Source organism: Zootoca vivipara, chromosome 6 (assembly GCF_963506605.1).
Source record: "Zootoca vivipara chromosome 6, rZooViv1.1, whole genome shotgun sequence".
Lineage (NCBI taxonomy): Eukaryota > Metazoa > Chordata > Lepidosauria > Squamata > Lacertidae > Zootoca > Zootoca vivipara.
This window is the reverse complement of record NC_083281.1, coordinates 3,557,386-3,581,965: the sequence shown is the minus strand read 5'-3', so window position 1 is coordinate 3,581,965 and position 24,580 is coordinate 3,557,386. Positions and strand designations below refer to the sequence as shown.

The 24,580-nt window shown below is 47.8% G+C and overlaps 1 protein-coding gene and 1 long non-coding RNA gene across 3 annotated transcripts in view; one reads left to right on the top strand and one right to left on the bottom strand.

The window, feature by feature from the left end:
* CRLF1 (cytokine receptor like factor 1) overlaps nt 1-24,580 on the bottom strand; it is a 40,863-nt gene that overhangs the window by 14,348 nt on the left and 1,935 nt on the right. For both annotated transcript variants that reach the window (XM_035119055.2, XM_035119054.2), the window contains exons 2-3: nt 4,525-4,806; nt 966-1,095 (exon numbers count right to left, since the gene is read on the bottom strand). In XM_035119055.2, coding sequence (XP_034974946.1) covers nt 966-1,095; nt 4,525-4,806 — 412 coding nt within the window. The remainder of the gene's footprint in view (nt 1-965; nt 1,096-4,524; nt 4,807-24,580) is intronic.
* On the top strand, nt 14,389-23,459 carry LOC132592263 (uncharacterized). Its single transcript, XR_009557708.1, has 3 exons — nt 14,389-14,454; nt 17,055-19,514; nt 21,752-23,459. It is a non-coding gene; the product is annotated as an uncharacterized LOC132592263 (long non-coding RNA).

Below are 24,580 nucleotides of genomic sequence, written 5' to 3'. Positions count from 1 at the left end.
GGAACGGCTTAGGGAGCTGAATATGTTTAGCCTGGAGAAGAGAAGGTTAAGGGGTGATATGATAGCCATGTTCAAATATATGAAAAGATGTCATATGGTGGAGGGAGAAAGATTGTTTTCTGCTGCTCCAGAGAAGCGGACACGGAGCAATGGATTCAAACTTCAAGAAAGAAGATTCCACCTAAACATTAGGAAGAACTTCCTGACAGTAAGAGCTGTTCGGCAGTGGAATTTGCTACCAAGGAGTGTGGTGGAGTCTCCTTCTTTGGAGGTCTTTAAGCAGAGGCTTGACAGTCATATGTCAAGAATGCTTTGATGGTGTTTCCTGCTTGGCAGGGGGTTGGACTGGATGGCCCTTGTGGTCTCTTCCAACTCTATGATTCTATGATTCATAAGAAGAGAAGACTCCCTGGGAAAGACCCTGATGTTGGGAAAGATGGAGGGCACCAGGAGAAGAGGACGACAGAGGACGAGATGGTTGGACAGTGTTCTTGAAGCAACAAACATGAGTCTGACCAAACTGCGGGAGGCAGTGGAAAGGGCCTGGCGTGCTCTGGTCCATGGGGTCACAAAGAGTCAGACACGACTAAATGACTAAACAACAACAAGCTCTAAGGCCACTGGGTTTATCCCCATGCAGGGGTGCCCAAACTTTTTCAAATATTTGATGTGAACATGTGTGAGGGGCCGACCAAAATTATTGAGCTTTTTTTTAGGATTCAAGTTGTTGAACTTTTTCTTTTACAATTTTACCCCAAGTTGTGCCACTTCCAAGCTAGACTGCCACTGAACCTGTAGACGGCATTTGCATCTTGGCCAACAGACATGGATAGAGCGACTCGATTTATCTAACTAATCTCTGGATTTTGTCTCATGTGGGAGGCATCGGCACCCTGCCGGGCTTAAAGAGAGCTTCCGATCCCCTGCCAGGCCAACCAAGCCCCTTCCTCATCCCAGGGCCTTACCTCAATTTGTACTTCAGGGTGTAATTGGTGTGCAGGTAAGTCTCTCCCTCTGCCCCAGGGGTCCACCTGCAGGTGAGGTCCTTTAGATTTTTGGACCAGCAGGAGATGTTGGTTGGCTTCTCCGGCGGCACTAGAGGATAAAAATATAGAATAATAATAATGATGGTGATGATGATGATGATGTTGATGATGATGATGATGATGTATTTATACCCCACCCAAACTCAAACTCTCAGTGAGTTAGGGGCTTGCAAAGACAGGCTGTGGCGGACAGAGAGGGTGAGACCAAGAGTGGGTCCAGTGGTCAAGAAGGCAGTTTCTACAAGTGAGGGGCTTGTCCACCTGGGAAGGGAGATCATCAAAGAAAAGGGACATCTTTGGAAGAAGAAGAAGAAGAAGAAGAAGAAGAAGAAGAAGAAGAAGAAGAAGAAGAAGAAGAAGAAGAGGAGGAGGAGGAGGAGGAGGAGGAGGAGGAGGAGGAATATTATTATTATTATTAATATTATTAATTATTAATATTATTATTATTATTACTTCTACTCTGTCCATCTGGCTGGGTTTCCCCAGCCACTCTGGACAGCTCCCAACAGAATATATTAAAAACACGATAAAACACTAAAAGCTTCCCTAAACAGGGCTGCCTTCAGATGTCTTCTAAAAGTCAGGTCGTCGTTTATTTCCTTGACATCTGATGGGAGGGCGTTCCACAGGGCGGGCGCCACCACCGAGAAGGCCCTCTGCCTGGTTCCCTGTAACCTCACTTCTCACAGGAAGGGAACTGCCAGAAGGCCCTCGGAGCTGGAGCTCAGTGTCCGGGCTGGACGATGGGGGTGGAGATGCTCCTTCAGGGATACTGGGCAGTTTAGGGCTTTCAAGGTCAGCACCAACCCTTTGAATTGTGTTCAGAAACGTACTGGGAGCCAATGTAGGTCTTTCAGGACCGGTGTTATGCGGTCTCGGTGGCCACTCACAGTCCCCAGTCTAGCTGCCGCATTCTGGATTAGTTGCAGTTTCCGGGTCACCTTCAAAGGTAGCCCCACGTTGAGCGCGTTGCAGTAGTCTAAGCAAGAGATAACTAGAGCATGCACCGCTCTGGCGAGACAGTCTGCAGGCAGGTAGGGTCTCATCCTGCGTACCAGATGGAGCTGATAGACAGCTGCCCTGGACACAGAATTGACCTGTGCCTCCATGGACAGCTGTGAGTCCAAAATGACTCCCAGGCTGTGCACCTGGTCCTTCAGGGGCACAGTTACCCCATGCAGGACCAGGGAGATACAAGTCATCAGAGTGTGATGTTAACAGGGAAACAAACATGCTCAACTCATGAAAAGGAACAGCCCTTTTTTTTGGGGGGGGACATAAACTCTTCTCTTGCTTGGCACCAGTGCAATGTTTAAATCGTGTCCTCTGAGTAGCAACGATTTGGACCAGGGCGTTTGTGCGTTGCTGGGGCAGGGTGGGTGGGGAAACAAAATCTTTTCCTTTTCCCAGCTGGAGGTTCCCATCTTTCCAAGAGGAGGATCTTAAAAATAGCTTGTGATAAAAATCTTACGAATATTGATTTGGACAACTGTAATTTGGCAGCGCCTCGCCAAAATAGCTCCCCCCTGCTTTTTCCCCGAGGAAAGAGCCCTTGTTGGCTAACGATGGCAGGCCTTGCTACGAAACTCCCGAGACCAGAAAGCGTTTTTATTACCGAAAGGCCTGGGAATAAATGGCCGGGGCGTGTTAGCGTGGGAAAAGGGGGCTGATGGGCCTGGCAATGGGAGAGTTTGAATCTGGAGGTGGATATGTGATCATAATGTGGCAGAAAACAGAATCGGGATTTGAAATGGAGACTGGAGAACTGGGCCCAAGCTGACAAAATGAATTTCAACAGGGACAAACGTCAAGATCTGCAGTTAGGCAGGAAGAACCAAATGCAGAAATATAAAGAGCGAGGTGTGGGGGTGTGGACATTTGGCTTACTAGCAGTACATGTGAAAAGGATCTGGGGGGTCTTAGTGGACCGCAAGCTGAATGTGAGCCCACAGTGTGATGCAGCAGCAAAAAAGGCTAATGCTATTCTAGGCTGCATCCACAGAAGTCGAGTGTCCAAATCAAGGGAAGTCATAGTCCCACTTTATTCTGCCTGGGTCAGACCACGCCTGGAATAATGTGTCCGGTTCTGGGCTCCACAATTTAAGGAGGATGTTGACAAGCTGGAAGGTGTGCAGAGGAGGGCGACCAAGATGATCAAGGGTCGGGAAACCAAGCCTGATGAAGAACGGTTGAGGCATTTGGAAACCAAGCCTGATGAGGAATGGTTGAAGGAGCTGGGTATGTTTAGCCTGGAAAAGAGGAGACTGAGAGGAGATGCGATAGCCATCTTCAAATATCCGAAGGGCTGTCCCATGGAAGAGGGGGGGAAGCTTGTTTTTTCCTGCTCCAGAGGCAGCACTCGAACCCGTGGCTTCAAGTGACAAGGAAGGAGATTCCGACTCAACCTCAGGAAGAACTTTCTGACAGTAAGAGCTATTTGACATTGGAATGGAAGGCGACGAATACTCCTTCTTGGGAGGTTTCGAAGCAGAGATTGGGTGGCCATCTGTCCGGGATGCTTTAGCTGAGATTCCTGCATTGCAAGGGGTGGGACTAGATGACTCTTGGGGTCCCTTCCAACTCTACGGTTCTGTGATTCTATGATGCCATCACGGTGGACAGAAAGGAATTGAAGCAATTGCATACCCCTCCACTGTCCCAATTAAACTGGGACATCCCATTTTTGGGCTCTGCACCCTTGCGCGGTCATGTGACTCGTACGGAAGCCCTTAAGGCGCGCATCCCGTTTTTCAGATTCGACATTTTGGAGCGCATGTAGTTGGGTGTCGGCTGCAGAGCAAGCAATGCTCGCCCCTTTGGTGTCATGAATTGACTTTTCTGTTGGTATTGGAGGCATCGTTTTGCCAACGTTCAATACATGGCTGTTGGGGTGTGTGTGTTTAACAACCTGAGGGCCGCATTCCCCTCTGGGCAGAGTTTCAAGGGCCGCATGCAAGTAGTGCTGGGGACCAGAGGCAAAAGAAGGCAGAGCACTGGGTGCAAATTTTGCCTTGATGCAACAGGCTACATTCTATAAACTCTTCCTCTCTCACACACCTCCTCCTCTGATGTGGTCAGAGTTACACACTTACGCAAAGTGTGGTGTAAATTGGGGGAGGGGTGTGGCTTACGGAGAGCGGCAAGGGTCAAACAGAGAGCCCTTGAGGGCTGCGTTTTGCCTGGCTGGTGCAAAAGCAAGACTAGGGCACCCCAAAGCGTGCAGAAGTGCAAGGAAAAGTTAGGGGTCCTCACAACCCCCCCCCCCATTTGCATGCAGAGGGTCTCAGCCTGAACACAGATTCAGCCATTGCAGATCCCGCAGGGCAGTGGAATGGAATGGAGTTGCCAAGAAATGGGCAAGGCCGGCTGGCTGGCTGTGGAACGGAATGGAGTTGCCAAGAAATGGGCAAGGCCAGCTGGCTGGCTATACTGCAAAATTTTGTTGCGGAAAAGGGAGTTGTTGTTTTTTTGGACGTACAGCCTACATAGAGACACGATCCGGCCAAAATGCCGCCGCCTTCCTTGCTGTGGCACACCAGGTTATCCCCCGACTGCTGCTGTGATCCGTTCAGGTTAGAGATCGTGACGCCCAGGGTGTTGGCGCCGAGGACCTTGTACGTCTGCGCTGGAAGCCGCCGGCCGTTCAGAGTCCAGTAAAGGTCCTCGGCTCGCAGGCTCGAGTCGGCAGCAACCGAACAGTTGGCCGTGAGCGAGGAGCCGATACGGAGAGTCGGGTCTTGGGGGAGGATGACGGCCGGGTCTGCAAGGGAAAGGAGGGGAGAGAGAAAGAAAAGTGGGCAAAGAACATCAGGACCAAGTGCGCAGCCTGGGAGTCATTTTGGACCCACAGCTGTCCATGGAGGCGCAGGTCAATTCTGTGTCTAGGGCGGCTGTCTGCCAGCTCCATCTGGTACGCAGGATGAGACCCTCCCTGCCCACAGACTCTCGCCAGAGCGGTGCATGATCTGGTTATCTCCCGCTTGGACTACTGCAATGCGCTCTCTGTGGGGCTCCCTTTGAAGGTGACTCGGAAACTGCAACTAATCCACAATGCGGCAGCTAGACTGGGGACTGGGAGTGGCTGCTGAGACCATATAACTCTGGTCCTGAAAGACCTGCATTGGCTCCCAGGAAATTTCCGAGCACAATTCAAAGGGTTGGTGCTGACCTTGAAAGCCCTAAACAGCCTTGGCCCAGTAGACCTGAAGGAGCGTCTCCACCTCCATCCTGGACACAGAGGTCCAGCTCCAAGGGCCCTCCCTGCGAGAAGTGAGGTTACAGGGAACCAGGCAGAGGGCCTTCTCAGTGGTGGCGCCCGCCCTGTAGAACGCCCTCCCTTCAGATATTAAGGGACTCGACTTTTAGAAGACATCTGAAGGCAGCCTTGTATGGAAAAGTTTTTAATGTTTGACGTTTTATCGTGTTTTTAGTATTCTGTAGGGAGCCACCCAGAGTGGCTGGGGAGACCTAGCCAGATGGGCAGGGTATAAATAATAAATTATTATTATTGCTTGGCTCCGCAGACGCATCCCAGAATATTCTCAGACGTACAGGGCATCACTCACTTTGCAGATTGTTTTCATCGCTATTCTATCGTACATATCTCTTTCATGAGATTTGTTCCTCGCCGGATTGCCAGAACGGCACGAGAACCTCAGAGCAGTTTACAAAGAGAAGATCTCTTGACCGAAAGCTCAGGAGACAGCCTATTCCTGCGACTGCAATTTGTTCTTTAATTCTGGATTTCGGAAGGTCAACCAGATGTTTTTTAACATCTGCCACTGGCAGATGTCGACAAATGCATCGGTTATATTTGCACTACGGGCAAGAAAGATCAGGGCAACCTTTTTGGGCGATGCAAGTGCCAAACCCCAGGGATGCTGACCAGAAGGAATGTTTTTTGAAATTCTGGACATTGTAGGTTTGTCTTGATCTGGTGCATGCAAAGCCTTTCGTTCTGTAGCTGGGTGATTTGTGCTTACATAGTCTCGCGATGGCCATTGGCTATAAACAATTTTTTTTAAAAAAAACAACCCTGCTGGTATTGAAATTTTAAAATGTTGCAACCCACCTTGGGACCTGCTGGCGAAGGGTGAGTCATTTTGGACCTGGAAGATACCCTGAGGGTCATCTAGCCCAACCCCCCTGAAATGCAGGAATATTTTACCCAATGTGGGACTTGAACCCATGACCCAGAGATTAAGAGTTTTGTGCTCTACCGAATAAATGAATTAATACTACTACTCTTTCATTATGTTGATTATATGCACTTTAAATGTACGGTTTGGGTTAATAATAATGAATAAACAAATATTAGCAGTAATTAATATTCCAAACCGAACATTGAAAGTAAGTTCCCCCTTTAAATATACCTTTCCCAAAAAACCGGAAGCTTTTTTATTAGGAATAATAGGACAAGAGATAATGAAAGGAGATCAAGTATTATTTATGTACGCGACAACTGCGGCTAGGACTTTGTTAGCCCAAAAATGGAAAACTCAGGAATTACCGACGATTGAAGAGTGGCAGACCAAAATGATAGACTATGCGGAATTAGCAAGACTGACTAGCAGGATCCGAAACCAGGGAGAGGCAAAGTTCCAAAAAGACTGGAGTAAATTTGTGGACTATATGGAGAGGAATTGTAGAAGTTTAAAGACACTTGCAGGATTGAAATAAATGACTTTAAGTAAAGGGAGTAAAGGAACTGTGAGATAGGAGTGAATAAGAAAACCGAATGGGGGGAATGGGGGGAAGGAGGGAAGTCAAAGCTCGGCAGAGCAAAGAAAATGATTGATAAGATGCTAAGAAGAGAAATTTTGTGTTCATTATGTTTATTATGTGTTGTTGTGTTTGTGACTGTATGTGTGGTTTGTTTTTGTTTAAATGTGTTTAATTGGAAAATCTAATAAATTGCTTTAAAAAAAAGAAAGTAAGTTCCCCCCTTTCATTCATATATATATATATATACTTTTTATTAGATTTTATCATTTATATTTCAAAATATAATTATATTTCAAATGCAATTATATTTCAAAATTCAAATTATATTTCAAAATATTTATTTAAACAACCTTAAATCAATGGCTTTCCTTCTTCTTTGCATACCATCCACCCCCACATATTTTACACAAACTAAACCATTCAGTAATCCATTGTTACAGCCATCAAAACTTATTTTACACTGTTCAGTTTATCTTAATGCTAACTGAACACAATTTTCACCCATATATTCAGTCGACGTTTCCCAGCCTTCTTTAAACATGCTTTATTCTAGTTCGTTGATTTAAGGTTGTTTAAATGAATATTTTGAAATGTGAGTTGGAAAATCGAATAAATTATATATGGAGAACGTAAGTTTCCCCCTTAAGAACCCTGGGAACTGTATCTGGTCAAGGGAGTTGGGAACTGTAGCGCCAGGAGGGGTAAACTACATTTCCCAGGACCCTCTGGGAGAAGCTTCAAATGAGCTTCCAATGTACAGTCTGGAGGCAATGGCCCATTCATAGTTGCCTTTTATTCTGGTGCCACCAGGTGGCGCTGTCTGGCACTTTTCGTGACAGATTCAAGATATCCCACTTGCCCCCCCGCAAGGGCCGGCCCACCCTCAGGCGGCAGGCTTCACGGGGGCAGCAGATCCCAACACAGATCTTTATTCCATCACCTTGTTCCCGATGAAGACCTTCACTCAATCCTTCTTCTCTGGGGAAAGCATCGCTTGCCTCCGAACGCGGAGGGCAGATCGCGGCCATCCTGATTTTTCCCCCCAATCCCTCTTTCAAAGCCATCCAAGTTGGTGGAACCTCCTGCGGCGGGTAGTTCCACAGGTTAACCGCGCACTGCCTGAAGAAAGAATGCCCCGGCTCTTCCAATCTTTCCAGGGGGCTGTGTTGTGGAAATGGTATAGACGGATCGGGGCAGGTAAACAAGTCGAGGGTTCTCGCCTTGAGTATCGGAGAGGGAGGAAAATGTCGGGAAAATCCTGGCAGAACCTGTTCCTTCACTCAGCCTAGGACTCTGGCTTTACTGGGAAGTTCTCCATCCATCGTTTAGTCGTGTCCGCCTCTTCGTGACCCCATGGACCAGAGCACGCCAGGCACTCCTGTCTTGCACTGCCTCCCGCAGTTTGGTCAAACTCATGTTCGTAGCTTCGAGAACACTGTCCAACCATCTTGTCCTCTGTCGTCCCCTTCTCCTAGTGCCCTCCATCTTTCCCAACATCAGGGTCTTTTCCAGGGATTCTTCTCTTCTCATGAGGTGGCCAAAGTACTGGAGCCTCAGCTTCAGGATCTGTCCTTCCAGTGAGCACTCAGGGCTGATTTCCTTCAGAATGGAGAGGTTTGATCTTCTTGCAGTCCATGGGACTCTCAAGAGTCTCCTCCAGCACCATAATTCAAAAGCATCAATTCTTCGGCGATCAGCCTTCTTTATGGTCCAGCTCTCACTTCCATACATCACTACTGGGAAAACCATAGCTTTAACTATACGGACCTTTGTCGGCAAGGTGATGTCTCTGCTTTTTAAGATGCTGTCTAGGTTTGTCATTGCTTTTCTCCCAAGAAGCAGGCGTCATTTAATTTCGTGACTGCTGTCACCATCTGCAGTGATCAAGGAGCCCAGGAAAGTAAAATCTCTCACTGCCTCCATTTCTTCCCCTTCTATTTGCCAGGAGGTGATGGGACCAGTGGCCATGATCTTAGTTTTTTTGATGTTGAGCTTCAGACCATATTTTGCGCTCTCCTCTTTCACCCTCATTAATAGGTTCTTCAATTCCTTCTCACTTTCTGCCATCAAAGTTGTTCCATCTGAATATCTGATGTTGTTGATATTTCTTCCGGCAATCTTAATACTAGGATGCCCCAAAATGAGATCATAGTATCATAGAATTGTAGATTCGGAAGGGACACCCAGGGTCATCTAGTCCAACCCTCTGCAGTGCAGGAATCTCAGCTGAAGATGCTCCCCCCCCCCAGATCAAAAGTGGGGAACCTTTGACCCTCGCGACGTTCCTGAGCTATGACTCCTGCAAGTGTGGGGTGGGAGTCACCAACATCTGGAGGGCGAAAAGGGGTTGGCATGATCGACTAGGACCTGGGAGTTCAAATCCAGCTCGCGTGGGTGGCTTCAGGGGCCGGTCACTGCCCCTCAGCCCAACCTACCTCGCAGGGTTAGAATCATAGAATCGTAGAGTTGGAAGAGACCACAAGGGCCATCCAGTCCAACCCCTTGCCGAGCAGGAAACACCATCAAAGCATTCTTGACATATGCCTGTCAAGCCTCTGCTTAAAGACCTCCAAAGAAGGAGACTCCACCACACTCCTTGGCAGCAAATTCCACTGCCCAACAGCTCTTACTGTCAGGAAGTTCTTCCTAATGTTGAGGTGGAATCTTCTTTCTTGTAGTTTGAATCCATTGCTCGGTGTCCACTTCTCTGGAGCAGCAGAAAACAACCTTTCTCCCTCCTCTATATGACATCCTTTTATATATTTGAACATGGCTATCATATCACCCCTTAACCTTCTCTTCTCCAGGCTGAACATACCCAGCTCCCTAAGCCGTTCCTCATAAGGCATCGTTTCCAGGCCTTTGACCATTTTCGTTGCCCTCTTCTGGACACGTTCCAGCTTGTCAGTATCCTTCTTGAACTGTGGTGCCCAGAACTGGACACAGTACTCCAGGTGAGGTCTGACCAGAGCAGAAGACAGTGGTACTATTACTTCCCTTGATCTAGATGCTATACTCCTATTGATGCAGCCCAGAATTGCATTGGCTTTTTAAGCTGCTGCATCACACTGCTGACTCATGTCAAGTTTGTGGTCTGCCAAGACTCCTAGATCCTTTTCACATGTACTGCTCTCAAGCAGTTGGTTTTGGGAGGGTTTCAATGAGGGGGGGGGAGAGCAACACGCAGCCCACCTTGAGCTCCTTCAGAGGAAACGGCAGGATGTAAACGCATCTCGATCTCGGGGGTGCCAGCTTCCACCACCCCTGCCGGTCAGAGTCCGACAACATCTGGAGGGAAAAGGGCTGATTCTTCTCCTCCCCCCCCAAATAAAACCCCCATGCCCTGATCCTTTCCAAGGCTAATTGATCCTTTGGTGGGAATACAGCCCGCAACATCTGGACCTACTCAGCAAAAGGGCAACCAAATATTGAGGTAATTGGTTCCGTCTGCGGAGAGCAAAGACGAATTCTGCTCAGTGTCCGTAGCAGCAGAGGGAACGCTTCCTACCGAGTTATTTCAGGGGATCCATCCAGCTCAGTATTGCCTACATGGGCTGGCAGCCTCTAGCCAACCCTGCCTGGGGGCGGCGGGTTTTGAACCCGGGGCTTTCTGCATACAAAGCAAGAGCCCTTCCCATACAGAGTGGCGATTCTTCCCTTAAAAACAAAGCAAGACTCCAGTCCTCATGGGGTTGCCGGTTTCACCCCCAGGTGTGTCCTGTTTTTCATGGGTAAAACAAGAGTCGTCATAGCGACCCACAGTTAAAAGTTGGCCAGTGTCCTCCTTTTTGACATATTCAAAATATGGCAACCCTAGACGGGATGTTAGGGGAGGGGTAGAACCACCCGGTGGGGGACACGCCATGCTCCTTCCGGGGTCAATTTTGGTCCCTCGTCCTGCAATCAGATAGATCTGACCTGTGGTTTCTAGGAGCTGCCGGCATGAGACGGCGGACACAATCCGGGAAACGGGTTCGACTGGCTGGCTAAACCAGGTGAAGGGAGCTGATGGGTCTCAAACTCTTGGTGAGTAAGGGGCTTGCGAAGACAGGCTCTGGAGGACAAAGAGGGTGTTATGTACTGAGCTGAATCCTAGAACAATAGGATTCAGAACCAGCGGGAGCTACCCAATCCAACTCCAGGTGGAAGTGAATCCGCAACCTGATTGGCCTGCTGGAGCAGCCAATCAGGCGGCTGGCAGAAGTGAATCTGCTACCTGATTGGCCTGTAGGAGCAGCCAATCAGGCTGCAGGCAGAAGTCAATCCACAATATAATTGGCCCACAGGTGTAGCCCTGAAGTAGCCAATCACGCAAGGCCCATTGTGTAAATAATGTATATAAGCAGATGGTTTTGGGAAAAGAGCCATTCGTCTTCTCTTCTTCTCCTTGATGAATATGAGCTGAATAAAGAGCATGAAATTCACTCTCGACTCCGAGTATATTTCACTGGCGACGAAGGTGGGATCCTGCTGAGCTGACCGCCACCACGCACTGCACCGCAGCACCGCCACCTGCTGCACCGCTGCATCGCACCGTGCATCCAGGCTTCAGCTCCAGGACCCAAGGAACCCAGAATGGAAACCGACAGCAGCTTCTTGCCATTCAAACCAGCATCAGGAGACTGGGAAGGGTACGCCGCCCGTTTCAACTTCCTCCTGCAAGCGAAAGAAGTCACCAACGATGCCATGAAGAGGGCGACATTCTTCAGCGTCTGTGGAGAGGAGACGTTTGAAATCGCCCGGGCTCTCCTTGCACCTAGAGATGTCGCTACCGTCTCTTACAAAACAATAATGGAACGGCTGAAGGAGCACTTTTCACCACAGCCCTCGGTGGTAGCTTGCCGAAATGCCTTCTACGCAAAGCGGCAAGCCCCAGGGGAAACCATAACTGGGTTTGTGACCTCCCTCCGCCAAGCCGCCCGGTTATGCAACTTCTCAGAGTTGGAGAACATGCTTCGTGACCGCCTCGTCGGTGGCCTGAGGGACGAGATGTTGCAACGACGCCTCTACGCCAAAAAAGACCTCACGTTCCAGATTGCTCTGGAGGAAGCCCTGGCAACCGAAGCCGCTGAGAGGTCAACGCAAGAGGCACGACCGGCCCCGCCATCCCAACCGAGGGTCTACCACGAAGACCTCACCGACGAATCCGAATCTGACAGGGAGGAAGTACACCGAGTACAGCGGCGCACTCAAGCAGCACACACACCACAGCAGCCTCGACGAGAAGGAGGGAACTGTGCAAGCTGCGGGGAGAACCACGAGAGGAGGACCTGTCGTTTCCGCAACGCAGAGTGCAGGCAGTGCAGAAAATTGGGACACATCGCCCGGGTGTGTCGGGCTCGACTCACCCGTCGACAAGCATCAGATGACCGACCCAGGAGCCCCAGGTCACACGGCACCATGCACCAAGGCAACTCGACGGAGATCACGGACTACCAGGTATTCCAGTTGCCCCATCCCAGCACAGAGAAAATTTATATAGAGGTACAGATAGAGGGAGCCCCATGCCGCATGGAGCTGGACACGGGTTCAACTCTATCCATAATCTCGGCCCGAACATTAAGGGAACTGTGCCCTAATGGGGGTCCCAAACTAAGGCCGGCCCCATTCACCCTCCGGGACTTCCAGAAACGTAAGGTCCCTACAATGGGGGTGGGGACCTTCAGGGTGCAATATCGAGGGCGAAAGCAACAATTGGACTTGCTGGTAGTTAAGGGCCCCTACGTTAGCTTACTGGGACTGGCATGGTTTGGACCTCTGGGGCTAGCCGTTACCGGGGTGAACCGCACTAGCTTACAAGTGGACGTGGACGCCATATGCAAAGAGTTTCCAGGGGTTTTCGATGGGGCATTGGGACGATATACAGGACCCCCCATTGCCCTACAGCTAGACCCCGCTGTACGACCCATCAGGCACAAGGCCCGCCGGGTCCCGTTCGCCCTGAAACCCCGCATAGACGAGGAATTGGACCGGCTCGTGGAGCAAGGAGTGCTGGAGCCGGTGCCCAACGCCCCCTGGGAAACTCCAATTGTCACACCCGTCAAGCCTAACGGTTCGGTCCGCATCTGTGCAGACTACAAATGCACCATAAACAAGGCTCTCACGGCCCATGCATACCCAGTGCCAGTGGTCAGCCATGTCCTCGCCACCCTGGCTGGGTCAAAAATCTTTGGCAAACTGGACTTGGCCCAAGCGTATCAACAGTTGCCTGTGGACGAAGCCACAGCAGAGGCTCAGACGATTGTGACGCACAGAGGGGCATTCAGAGTAAAGCGGCTGCAATTTGGCGTTAGCGTGGCACCAGGCATATTCCAGAATCTAATGGACTCTCTCCTTAAAGGGATTCCTGGTGTCACCCCCTTCTTCGATGATGTACTGATCGCCGGGCCCACACCAGAGGAATTTGAGGACCGCCTCCGCTCCGTCCTGCACCGTTTCCAGACGGCGGGCCTCAAGGTGAAGCGGGAAAAGTGTTTACTGGGAGTGCCGCAGGTGGACTTTCTGGGATTTAAGGTGGACGCAGAAGGGGTCCATCCAACCGGTGACAGGGTGAGACCAAGAGTGGGTCCAGGGGTCAAGAAGGCAGTTTCTGCAAGTGAAGGGCAGGTGGGGCTTGTCCACCTGGGAAGGAAGATCATCAAAGAAAAGGAAAATTCTGGTCCTAAACCTCTGCTGCCTTGTGGGACATTTTTGGAAGAAGGAGGAGGAGGAGGAGGAGGAGGAGGAGAAGATTATTTCTGCTCTGTCCATCTGGCTGGGTTTCCCCAGCCACTCTGGGCAGCTCCCAACAGAATATTTAAAACACGATAAAACACCAAACATTAAAAGCTTCCCTAAACGGGGCTGCCTTCAGATGTCTTCTAAGAGCCAGGTAGTTGTTTATTTCCTTGACATCTGATGGGAGGGCGTTCCACAGGGAGGGCACCACCACCGAGAAGGCCCTCTGCCTGGTTCCCTGTAACCTCGCTTCTCGCAGGGAGGGAACCGCCAGAAGGCCCTCGGAGCTGGATCTCAGTGTCCGGGCTGGACGATGGGGGTGGAGACACTCCTTCAGGTATACTGGGCTGTTTAGGGCCCTCAAGGTCAGCACCAACAGTTTGAATTGTGCTCAGAAATGTCCTGGGAGCCAACGTAGGTCTTTCAGGACCAGAATTATATCATCTCCACTCCCAGTCCCCAGTCTAGCTGCCACATTCTGAATTAGTTGCAGTTTCCGGGTCACCTTCAAAGGTAGCCCCACGTAGAGTGCTACACATATCCAGAACGGAGTCCCTAAGGCGGTTGGATGGCGGCTTCTCCACCTCCTTCCGGCAACTCCTGCTGCCAAGCAGGTGCCAAACATCTTGCTCTGCTTTCCTTTGGACCCCATCAGCGAAGTCGAGAGGGGGGGTCTTGTCGTCTGGGCAGCCCAGGACCTCCATGCCCACTGCCCAGGCTTGCCCTGGCTTATCTCTCTCCACACTTGGGGGGGGGGAACGGGATATTTTTGAGTTCGGGGGCCACATCCCCTTCTGCACCGCCTTTTGAGGGCCGCATGCCACGGGTTGGGCGGGGCCAGAGGCGAAAGGGGGCAGAGCAACACGTGAAAATTTTGACGGCAAAATTTTGTCCCTCTGCTCTCCAGGTAAGAGGCACGGCTGCAATTCAAGGACACATTTGCAACCAGGCGAAGACGCTCAAGAAGGTGGGTGGATTGGGGGGGGCTTCTGAGGGCCATTGGGAGTGGCCAGGAGGGCCACATCAGGCCTGGGTCTCCCTGCGCTTGTTGCAGAACAGATTTTGCACCACGACATCATCAACGCAAACTCATCGACTGCATTGGACTCCGCGACAAAGTCTACTAGATTTCACGGGGGGGGGGGGTTTCAGGGGGGGTGGAGCCTGGTGGCACATCTAGCAAGCTGAGAAACCACCCCAGACACGTACAGTCAAACCTCGGTTAGAATAATAGAATCATAGAATCGTAGAGTTGGAAGAGACCACAAGGGCCATCCAGTCCAACCCCCTGCCGAGCAGGAAACACCATCAAAGCATTCTTGACATATGGCTGTCAAGCCTCTGCTTAAAGACCTCCAAAGAAGGAGACTCCACCACACTCCTTGGCAGCAAATTCCACTGCCGAACAGCTCTTACTCTCAGGAAGTTCTTCCTAATGTTGAGGTGGAATTTTCTTTCTTGTAGTTTGAATCCATTGCTTCGTATCCGCTTTTCTGGAGCAACAGAAAACAACCTTTCTCCCTCCTCTATATGAAATCCTTTTATATATTTGAACATGGCTATCATATCACCCCTTAACCTTCTCTTCTCCAGGCTAAACATACCCAGCTCCCTAAGCCGTTCCTCATAAGGCATCGTTTCCAGGCCTTTAACCATTTTTGTTGCCCTCTTCTGGACATGTTCCATCCTGTCAGTATCCTTCTTGAACTGTGGTGCCCAGAACTGGACACAGTACTCCAGGTGAGGTCTGACCAGAGCAGAATACAGTAGTACTATTACTTCCCTAGATCTAGATGCTATACTCCTATTGATGCAGCCCAGAATTGCATTGGCTTTTTAAGCTGCTGCATCACACTGCTGACTCATGTCAAGTTTGTGGTCTGCCCAGACTCCTAGATCCTTTTCACATGTACTGCTCTCAAGCCAGGTGTCACCCATCCTGTATTCGTGACTTTCATATATATATTTTTGCCCAAGTGTAGTACTTTACATTTCTCCTTGTTAAAAATCATCTTGTTTGCTTTGGCCCAGTTGTCTAATCTGTTAAGGTCATTTTGAAGTGTGATCCTGTCCTCTGGGGTATTAGCCACCCCTCCCAATTTGGTGTCGTCTGCAAACTTGCCCAGGATGCCCTCGATTGCGGTTGTCGGACGCAATCCGTTTCGGAAGCCAGTTCAGCTTGTGAAACATTTGACAACCTAGACGCGGCTTCCGATTGGTTGCAAGAGCTTCCCGCACTCTAGCAGAAGCTGCGTTGGACATTCGGCTTCCGGAAAACGTTTGTAAACCGGAGCATTTACTTCCGGGTTTTCGGCGTCCGGGAGCCGAAACATACGATAATGGAGGTTGTTCAGGAACAAAACTGACCATGCTCAGAATGTGTGTGTGTGTGGGAAGGAACGCCTCTGATTCTAGCACTGGTCCCTTCTGGGTGTTCAGTTCTACGATTATACCCTTCAAAATAACACCGACAACAACAAGTGTGTCGCCATCTCCCCTCGGAAAAACAAGCAACCCTCGACAAAACGTATTTCAAAGATAAAAAATTGGGAGGGACAGGGAGTCTCGGTGGGCACCACGTCGGAGACTGTGGAATACACAACAAGAAGCAAACCACCTCCCCTCTCTGGTTTGACTCACCGGGGGGGGGAGTGGCCTGGTCTCTCTCACCCCCCTTATGGGCGACGCAGCGGGTTTGGGCAAAGCAAATTTAGAAATCGCTAGAGTACAGGATGTCCCCAAAACACAGCAATTACCAAAGGATGTCAGGTTTTTTTTCCCCGCGACGAAGAAGGGGAGGGATGGGGCAGGAAGACGGCAGAATCTACACTAATCTGTGATGCAGGCCAAAATCATTCCAGGATCTGTTCCGGAGGGATTTCGAGGCCCTGCGGAGATGGGGAGCCCTTCTGCAGGGGACCCCAATTTTTCCACCCGTCGCTCTAAATGCTAGCAACAAAACAAAAAAACAACAACCCAGTGGTCTGGAGGACGCCTGCTGTTTTCCTCCAATAGTCCTCCTTCCTTCCTTCCTCCCTCCCCCCAGATGCAAGAACCCCAAAAACATGTGTTTTAAAAGGGAAAGGTGTGAAATTTTCACACTGGGAGAGGGAAATCTTGGAGGGGAGCTGGATAGATTATGCGGAGTTTCAGTCCCACTATACCTATGAGGTATTTTATCACTTTCTCGTTGTATTTTTATTTATTTTCTCCTACTGATCAGGTGTTAAGTTATGCTGGAAAGTGAAACCAGATTTCCAAGGTGTGGGAGACATTTATTCTCTTTTTCTTTTTTTTTGAATGGCTGGCTTTTACGGCACACCTCTCTCTCTCTCTTATTATTGGTACTTTTTAAAACAGCTGGAGGAGACCAGAATGCAGCGATTGAAATTGCAAACTCCCCTACCTCTATCCCTCCTTGTACCGGCATTATTATTATTATTATTATTATTATTATTATTATTATTATTATTATCATCATTGTTATCATTATTGTTATCATTATTATTATCATTATTATCATTATTATTATCATCATTATTATTCCTATCCCACCTTTTCCCCCAGACCCAGGAGCCAAAGTCTGCAAAGCAACACGGCGCAGATAAAACGCGAAAAGCTAAAAACATATGCGAGATCATTGTTGGCAAGTAATCAAACAATAACAGAATCCGAGCGATATCGCAAAAATCTATTGAAAATGGAGATAACAGAGGCAGTAAAAACATCGCTGCGTTTTTATCTCCTTAAAAGCAGTCAGTTGGAACAAGAAAGTCTTCATCTGCCAGCAAATGGACAGCAAGGAAGGAGCCAGCCTGGCTTCCCTAAGCAGGGAGTTCCAAAGTTGCCTGAGAGGAGCCACCACCAAGAAGGCCCTGCCCATGTTCCCTGTAAGCATAAAGCAGCCTTCTCTATTTTATCTGTGTTTTTGTATTTTATCTGCAAGCCACAGATTGAGCCCTGGCCTGGAGAAAAGGCAGGATTATTATTATTATTATTATTATTATTATTATTATTATTATTATTATTTGTGTGGTTGCCCCTGTTCTGGCAACTGCAATCCACAGTCTCAAGGCATTTTTGTCCTGGTGGGATTTCCCAGTTTGGATAAATGGGTCTTTTTACCACGAGTGTCTTATTTGGTTTTCAGTGGTACCTTGGTTCTCAAATGCCTTGGTACTCAAACAACTTGGAACCCAAAGATTGCAAACCCGGAAGGAAGCTTTCCGGTTTGTGAACTTTTTTCAGAAGCCGAACATGCTCTGATTTGAGTGCCACACTTCCGATTTGAGTGTTACGCTGAGGTCTGTCTCTTTTTGCTATTTATTTTGCATTTTTGTTTTTGCGGCTCTTTTTGTTTTGTTTTTGTGACTGTGTGGAACCCAGTTCAGCTACTGATGGCTTGATTGTGTGACTGCAGTACACTGTTTATTGCTTTCATTTTATGGATCAACGGTCTCGTTAGATAGTAAAATCCATGTTAAATTGCTGTTTTTTAAAGCCTGGCACACATTAATCCATTTTGCATTCCTTTCTATGGGAAAGCTCGCATTGGTTTTGGAACGCTTTGGTTTTGGAACGGACTTCAGGAATGGATTAAGTTTGAGAAGGATACCTGAAGGAGCGTCTCCACCCGCATTGTTCTGCCCGGACACTGAGGTTCAGCACCGAGGGCCTTCTGGCGGTTCCCTCGCTGTGAGAAGCCAAGTGACAGGGAACTAGGCAGAGGGCCTTCTCGGTGGTGGCACCTGCCCTGTGGAACGCCTTTCCATCAGATGTCAAGGAAATAAACAACTATCTTTACTTTTAGAAGACATCTGAAGGCAGCCCTGTTTAGGGAAGCTTTTAATGTTTAATAGATTATTGTATTTTAATATTCTGTTGCGTCGGTGTGAAATTTTCGGCAGCCATTTAAAATGGCTCAAAAACTGGTTTTTTGGTGGGGGGGATGCTGAAGAACTTGACTCCCCCCCCCCCAAAAAAAGGTCAATAACTTTTGTGTCCAGATTTTAACTTCTTGAAATAACTGGGCTGGATTGAGGGACCGAGAAATCGCAACGTTAAAAAATTGCATCTCTCGGAAGCTTTACCAGAGGCAACAGCAGAGAATATTATTATTATTATTATTATTATTATTATTATTATTATTCCCCACTTTTTTCCTGATGGGATTCAAGGCGGCTTACAGACAAAAATAAGATCCCCCAAAACCAGTCTTTTAAAACATTGATGGGATTAAAACTATATGCATCAATAAAATCTTCCAAGTTCCAAAAGCTTTCCTTGCCACATATATTTAACCCTGCGTTTATTTGAACGGAAACGTCCCCCTAATCCCTGGACGTTTATAGTTCTATAAAACATGACGGACATCCCTTTTATTATTTCGGATTTTATTGCGCTGGACTAGCCCTTTAAAAGGGGGGGGAAAGCAGCCAGATTCTGAACCAACAAGTACACGTTTGGGGGAAAATATTCTTATTTTATTATCCAAGAGCTTGACGGGTGGAAGGAAGGAAGGCAGGTTGCAGCCGGTTTGCCAGACCAATCCAAATAACTTTATTGTGCTGCTTGCATTTTTGCATTTCAAGTATTGATCTGGCACACTTATTGATTTAAAATCGCATGCGTGACCTAGATGCCCCCCCCCTACAGTGGTACCTTGGTTCTCAAACGCCTTGGTTCCCAAATGCCGAAAACCCAGAAATAAGTGTTCTGGTTTTCAAACGTTTTTCGGAAGCCAAACATCCAATACGGCTGTCGGCTGTTGTTTCCGGGGCGCATGTATGGTTTCCAAACATTTTGGAAGTCAAACGGACTTCCAGAACGGATTAAGTTCAAGAACCAAGGTACCACTGTATTTGGCTCTTTAGGTTTTGCTATTTATTTTGTGTTATTATTTCTGAGGCTTTTTCGGTTCATTTGTTTTTGTGACTGTGCGGAACCCAGTTCAGCTGATTGATTGATTGTGCGACTGCGGAAACTGATAAAAGCTCCCCATCGAAACAATGACTATCATCAGAGCAAGTAAGGAAAAAACATTATTTTAATTTTCATCATCTACAATACTGTCTTATTTATTTTATAGTACAGTACATTGATTATTGCTTTCATTTTTTGGATCAGTGGTCCAAATTAGAGAGTCAAAATTCATGTTGAATTGCTTTTAAAAGTCTGGAACGGATCAATCCATTTTGCATGACTTTCTAATGGGAAAGCGCGCCTTGGTTTTGGAACACTTTGGTTTTGGAACGGGCTCCCAGAATGGATTAAATTTGAGAACCAAGGTACCACTGTACCAGAATGCCACTTCTTGCCCACCCCTCCATCGCTGCCAAAGGTTGTTTTCTTCGGACTGTGACGGCTCTCGGACTGACCGAGACACGTCCGTCAAGAATCAGCCCAGCAACCGGCGTTAGTCATGTCAACTGCGCAGAGCCTCCAGGATCTGGAGCAGTCTACCTTTGAGTACCAGATATATCGGAGGAAAACGACGGAGGCGGCTGCCTCCCTCGCAGTATGTAGGATGCCAATCTTCGCTCCAAGGGGCTTAGCCTCAACGCGCACACACCCTGCACACGCAGACGGCGTCTTAAATGTGCGACGACCCTGCACAGTAGGTCGAGGCTGAGGAAGTGCTGAATTTACATATAAGCTAAACAAGCTATAGCTTAGGGGACCACTCTCTTGGGGTCCCCCCCCCAAAATGAAAGGAATATGTCCAGCTGTCCTTTGTCAACAACAAATTGCCGCTGGTTTTTTGTTGTTGTTGAATGTATGCCATATGGTAACTTATGGACCTAATACAGGCATAGGCAAATTCGGCCCTCCAGATGTTTTGGGACTACAACTCCCATCATCCCTAGCTAACAGGACCAGTGGTAAGGGATGATGGGAATTGTAGTCCCAAAACATCTGGAGGGCCGAGGTTGAGGAAGCCTGACCTAATAGGTATCTAAAGCCATTTGCACATAACAAATAGGAGCCTACACAACATAAAACACTGTTGCTGTATGTAGGTTTTATTTTACTTGTTATTTATCCTGTATTTTGGAAATGTACGTCCAGGTTTTTTTTTCCTTTACATTTTTTTTGGGGGGGCGGGCCCAAGAGAGTGGTGCCCTAAGCTATAACTTGTTTAGCTTATATGTAAATCCGGCACTGAGACCCACGTTGGGCGAAAGATTCCTGCCTTGCCGGGGGGGGGTCAGACTGGATGGCCCTTGGGGGACCTTCCAAAGCAACGATTTTAAAATTCTGTAAAAAAAAATATGGAATAAGGTCTCCTTCCAAGACTCGGCTCTCGAGAATCACGAGAGAGGTTTCCGCTCCCAAATTGCAGCTCCGCGCCTCTGACCCCAGGGATCGCACCACAGCCTGACAAGGTCTGCCATGCCCAACTCAGCACAGGTTTGGTCGGGGAATTAATGCAGCCTTTGTGACCTCGGTTAAGTCGGAGGATTTCTCTGCTGCGAGCCCAGGTGTTCGGCGGTCAGTTCCTAGAATGTGGGATTTAAGGGGGCATGGGGGTCACTGTTTTTTGGGCAGGGGGTTCCCTAACGTTCGACGTCTCCATTTCCCGCCTGGCAAAGCAGCAACATCGCAGAAACCTAATCCCGACGGAAGCTTGTTTGGACGTCTTGCTAATTGAAGTCAGGAGGTGGAAGGCCGGCTGAAGACATCAAGGTTATGGCCTCGGGGAGAGAGAGAGAGAGAGAGAGAGAGAGAGAGACAGAGAGAGAGAGAGAGAGAGAGATTACAAGACATTTTGCAATTTGGGAGCGGAGATCTTTTAACCCCTGGAACTCCCTGCCTCTTGATATCAGGCTTCATCTCTGTCCTCTTTTTGGTGCCCCACTTGAAACATTTTCATCGTTAGCCTCTTGCTATATCAACCTTCTTACTTTTTCTTTGTGGTAATTTTATTGTCCTGGCCTGGAGAAAAGGCATTATTATTATTATTATTATTATTATTATTATTATTATTAAATTTGATGCACGTTTCAATCTGTTTCCTAGTCCATGGTTATTTCAACTTTCCAGAAGGCATAAATTATTGATTTTTCATAGGGGTTATTATTATTATTTATTAATTAATTAAATTTGATGCAAGTTTTAATCAGTTTCTTAGTCTGTTGTTATTTCGGCTTTCCGGAAGCCATAAATTATTGATTTTTCATAGTGGTTGTTGTTGTTGTTGTTGTTGTTGTTGTTGTTGTTGTTGTTGTTGTTATTTAAATTTGTATACCGCCTTTCATCCACAGATCTCACCAACTAAAATTACAATAAAACCCCCCACAAAATAAATCCTGGGGAGAGATTCCACAAAAGGGGAGCCACCACAGAAAAGGCCCTGTCTTTTCCAGCTCTTTCAGCTAAGAATCTGGAGACGAAAGGGATTGAAACCGGGGTCTTCTGCGTGAAAAACAGGCCGCCTTCCACCTGCTTCAAGGCCTTAAAAATAAGGATTCTAGTCCTCGTGGTTCTGGATAAACAGAAACGTTGTTGTTTAGTCGTTTAGTCGTGTCCGACTCTTCGTGACCCCATGGACCAGAGCACACCAGGAACATAGGCCCTGCTTATACCAAGTCGGACCGCTGCACTGCAGCTCAGTATTGCCTTCCCCGCCTGGTAGCATCTGTCCAGGGGTGCGGGCAGAGAGATGCTCTTCCAACGTGCAAAAAAGACCTGGAGACTAAACCCAGAGCCTTCTGCATGCCAAACAGATGTCCTCCCACTTGCCCTTCCTTTAAAACAAACTAAGTGTCCAGTCCTCAAGGGAATAAATGTTTTCAAACAGAGGCCTTTTCCCGGCCCGACCCGAAGACGCCAGAGATCGAACCTGGGGCCTTCGAAATGCCAAGCAGGTGCTCTCCCACCGAGCCACCCAGAGGGGATCAAGGAAGGGAGCCTTTCGCCGAAATCCCCGAGCTGCAGACGGACACACTCTGAGCCGGCACTGTCGCAGTGTTCAGTTTCACTCCACATCCTCGCTTTGTACGTGTGCAGAAACTGTGTTTCCCCCCCAACAAGCTTTTCAGCTGTGTGTATGTGTGTATTTGTGTACGTATGGGTATCTGACTGTCCCACCAGCGACAATGAGTTTTCCTTGGCGTGGGCTGAGCATCACACTTTTTTTTTTTCGGGGGGAAGGGGGCTAAAACCCCACCACCTCCTTGGACAAAACTCTCACCCTGAAGAGGAAATGTAAACTTCCTGTATCAGGAGTGGAGCATTTCCGTGCTTCCCTGAACCACCAAGAAACATCACCTCCTGTCTTTTCAGGGGGACGGATGAGATTCGTTCCAAGAATGAAAGCTAAATTTTGCGTTTACAACCCTCGAGGGTCTGGTGTGTGTGTGCTTGTGTGTGTGTGCAGGGAAATCCACTTTCTCCTTTCCACTTTCTCCTTTTCTGGTCTCAGCAGACGCACAGCCACCTTTTCCCGCCCACACCAAATGTTCCTCTGCAAGCTGGAGAAAGTTCGGAGGACCGAAACACCAAATTTCGATGGCCGGGAAAGTCCTCCTTGCGGAAATTTAATAGGGCCATCCAGCCAACTAAGGCCTTTTTTTAAAAAAAAAGAGTGGGAGAAAGAATTAAAATAAAGCTTTTAAGGCTTTTAAAGCAATCCCCCCCCTTGTTTGGAGAGATTTCTGGCAAAGATCTGAGTGATCTGGCAATGGGCCACAGTTGGAGGATGAGAGCAGGCCACCCTCACGACTTTCTAACATTAATTATTGGGATTAAAAAGAAGGAAGAATTCACTGTAGAGAATTTACTTTGATCAAGATTTCTCATTGTTCTTAAGACAAAGCAGCAGGGTTTTTTTTTGTGTGTGTGTGTGTGTACGGATATGGGAGAGATTTGCCCTTGTTTTGGCATGTAGGAATATCTCGCCATTTCCAACTTTGCAAGGTTTACACACTCAGTCTTAATTTCCATTCCCAAACTTCCATTTTTCTCTATTGTTTCCTGGCGATCATAAACTCTAATCATTGCAGGGCAGTGACCCGGCCTTTTCTTAGGGATATATATATATATATATATATATATATATATATATATATATACACACTACTGTAAATCATTGTGTACACCGATGACCCCAAAAAAACACAATCAATAAATACATATGTTTCATGGACAGCAAAGAGCAGACAGAGATTCTCCACTATTTTGAACCTAGGAGTTCCAGTGGATTAACTTGTATCCTCCGCTGTGCAGTAAGAAGACTAATTCTCTAGCATTATCCGGAAAATTATATTATTATTATTTTGGAAGCAAAGAAAGAATTGCCCTCTCTCTGGGGTGAGATCTTTGCCCTACAGAAAGGTGAGGTGTGGATTGCTTTATTATTATTATTAAAGTAAGGTGCGGAATATTCAAACAGGACATTTTTTGCTACAAAGTTTGGCCCCAGGGATCTGCGAGGTTTGACGAAAGGTCTATTTATAAGCACAGAATGCTGAAAATAAAAGTGTTTCAGGTATAAAACAATAAATCAAGAGTGAAACGGCGGGTTGTCTGCTGCCCCTAGAGATCTGTCTGGGGGATTATATAGGAGATACAGCAAGCAAGAGATCACAGTCCTGTGGGATTCTCTGGGGTTTTGAATTCTTTGGCGGGTGGGTAGATTTTTATTCTTATGCTCTAAGGCTCATGGAGGGTGTACGGTTAAATTGCAGGATAGCATTGGCCCAGGATTTAATGTGCATTAGTTATTATCTCTTTGGGAAGTTCTGGGTTTTAGAGCGGGAACTGTTTTCTTCTGATGGGCTGCAGTAGAATTATCCATCAGTAGGAATGATTAACCATTTTGATTCAGCTGCAAAAGTTGATCCCAATTTCCACCTTCCATTCCAAGATCTTGCCCCCCCCCTCCCAAAAAAATATTGTTTTTTTGTGGGTACTATTATATGGATTTTTAACACAGGAATAAAGAACAGATCCTGGGGTGTGCCCTTTGCAGGGGTTTTATGACTGGCAGAAACGATATATGAAGGTTGCACGAAGGAGTTCCATTCTTACTGAAAAGAGGGAGAGAAAATGAATCGCAAAGTGGAACGCGGATTGCTTAAAAACATTCTGAG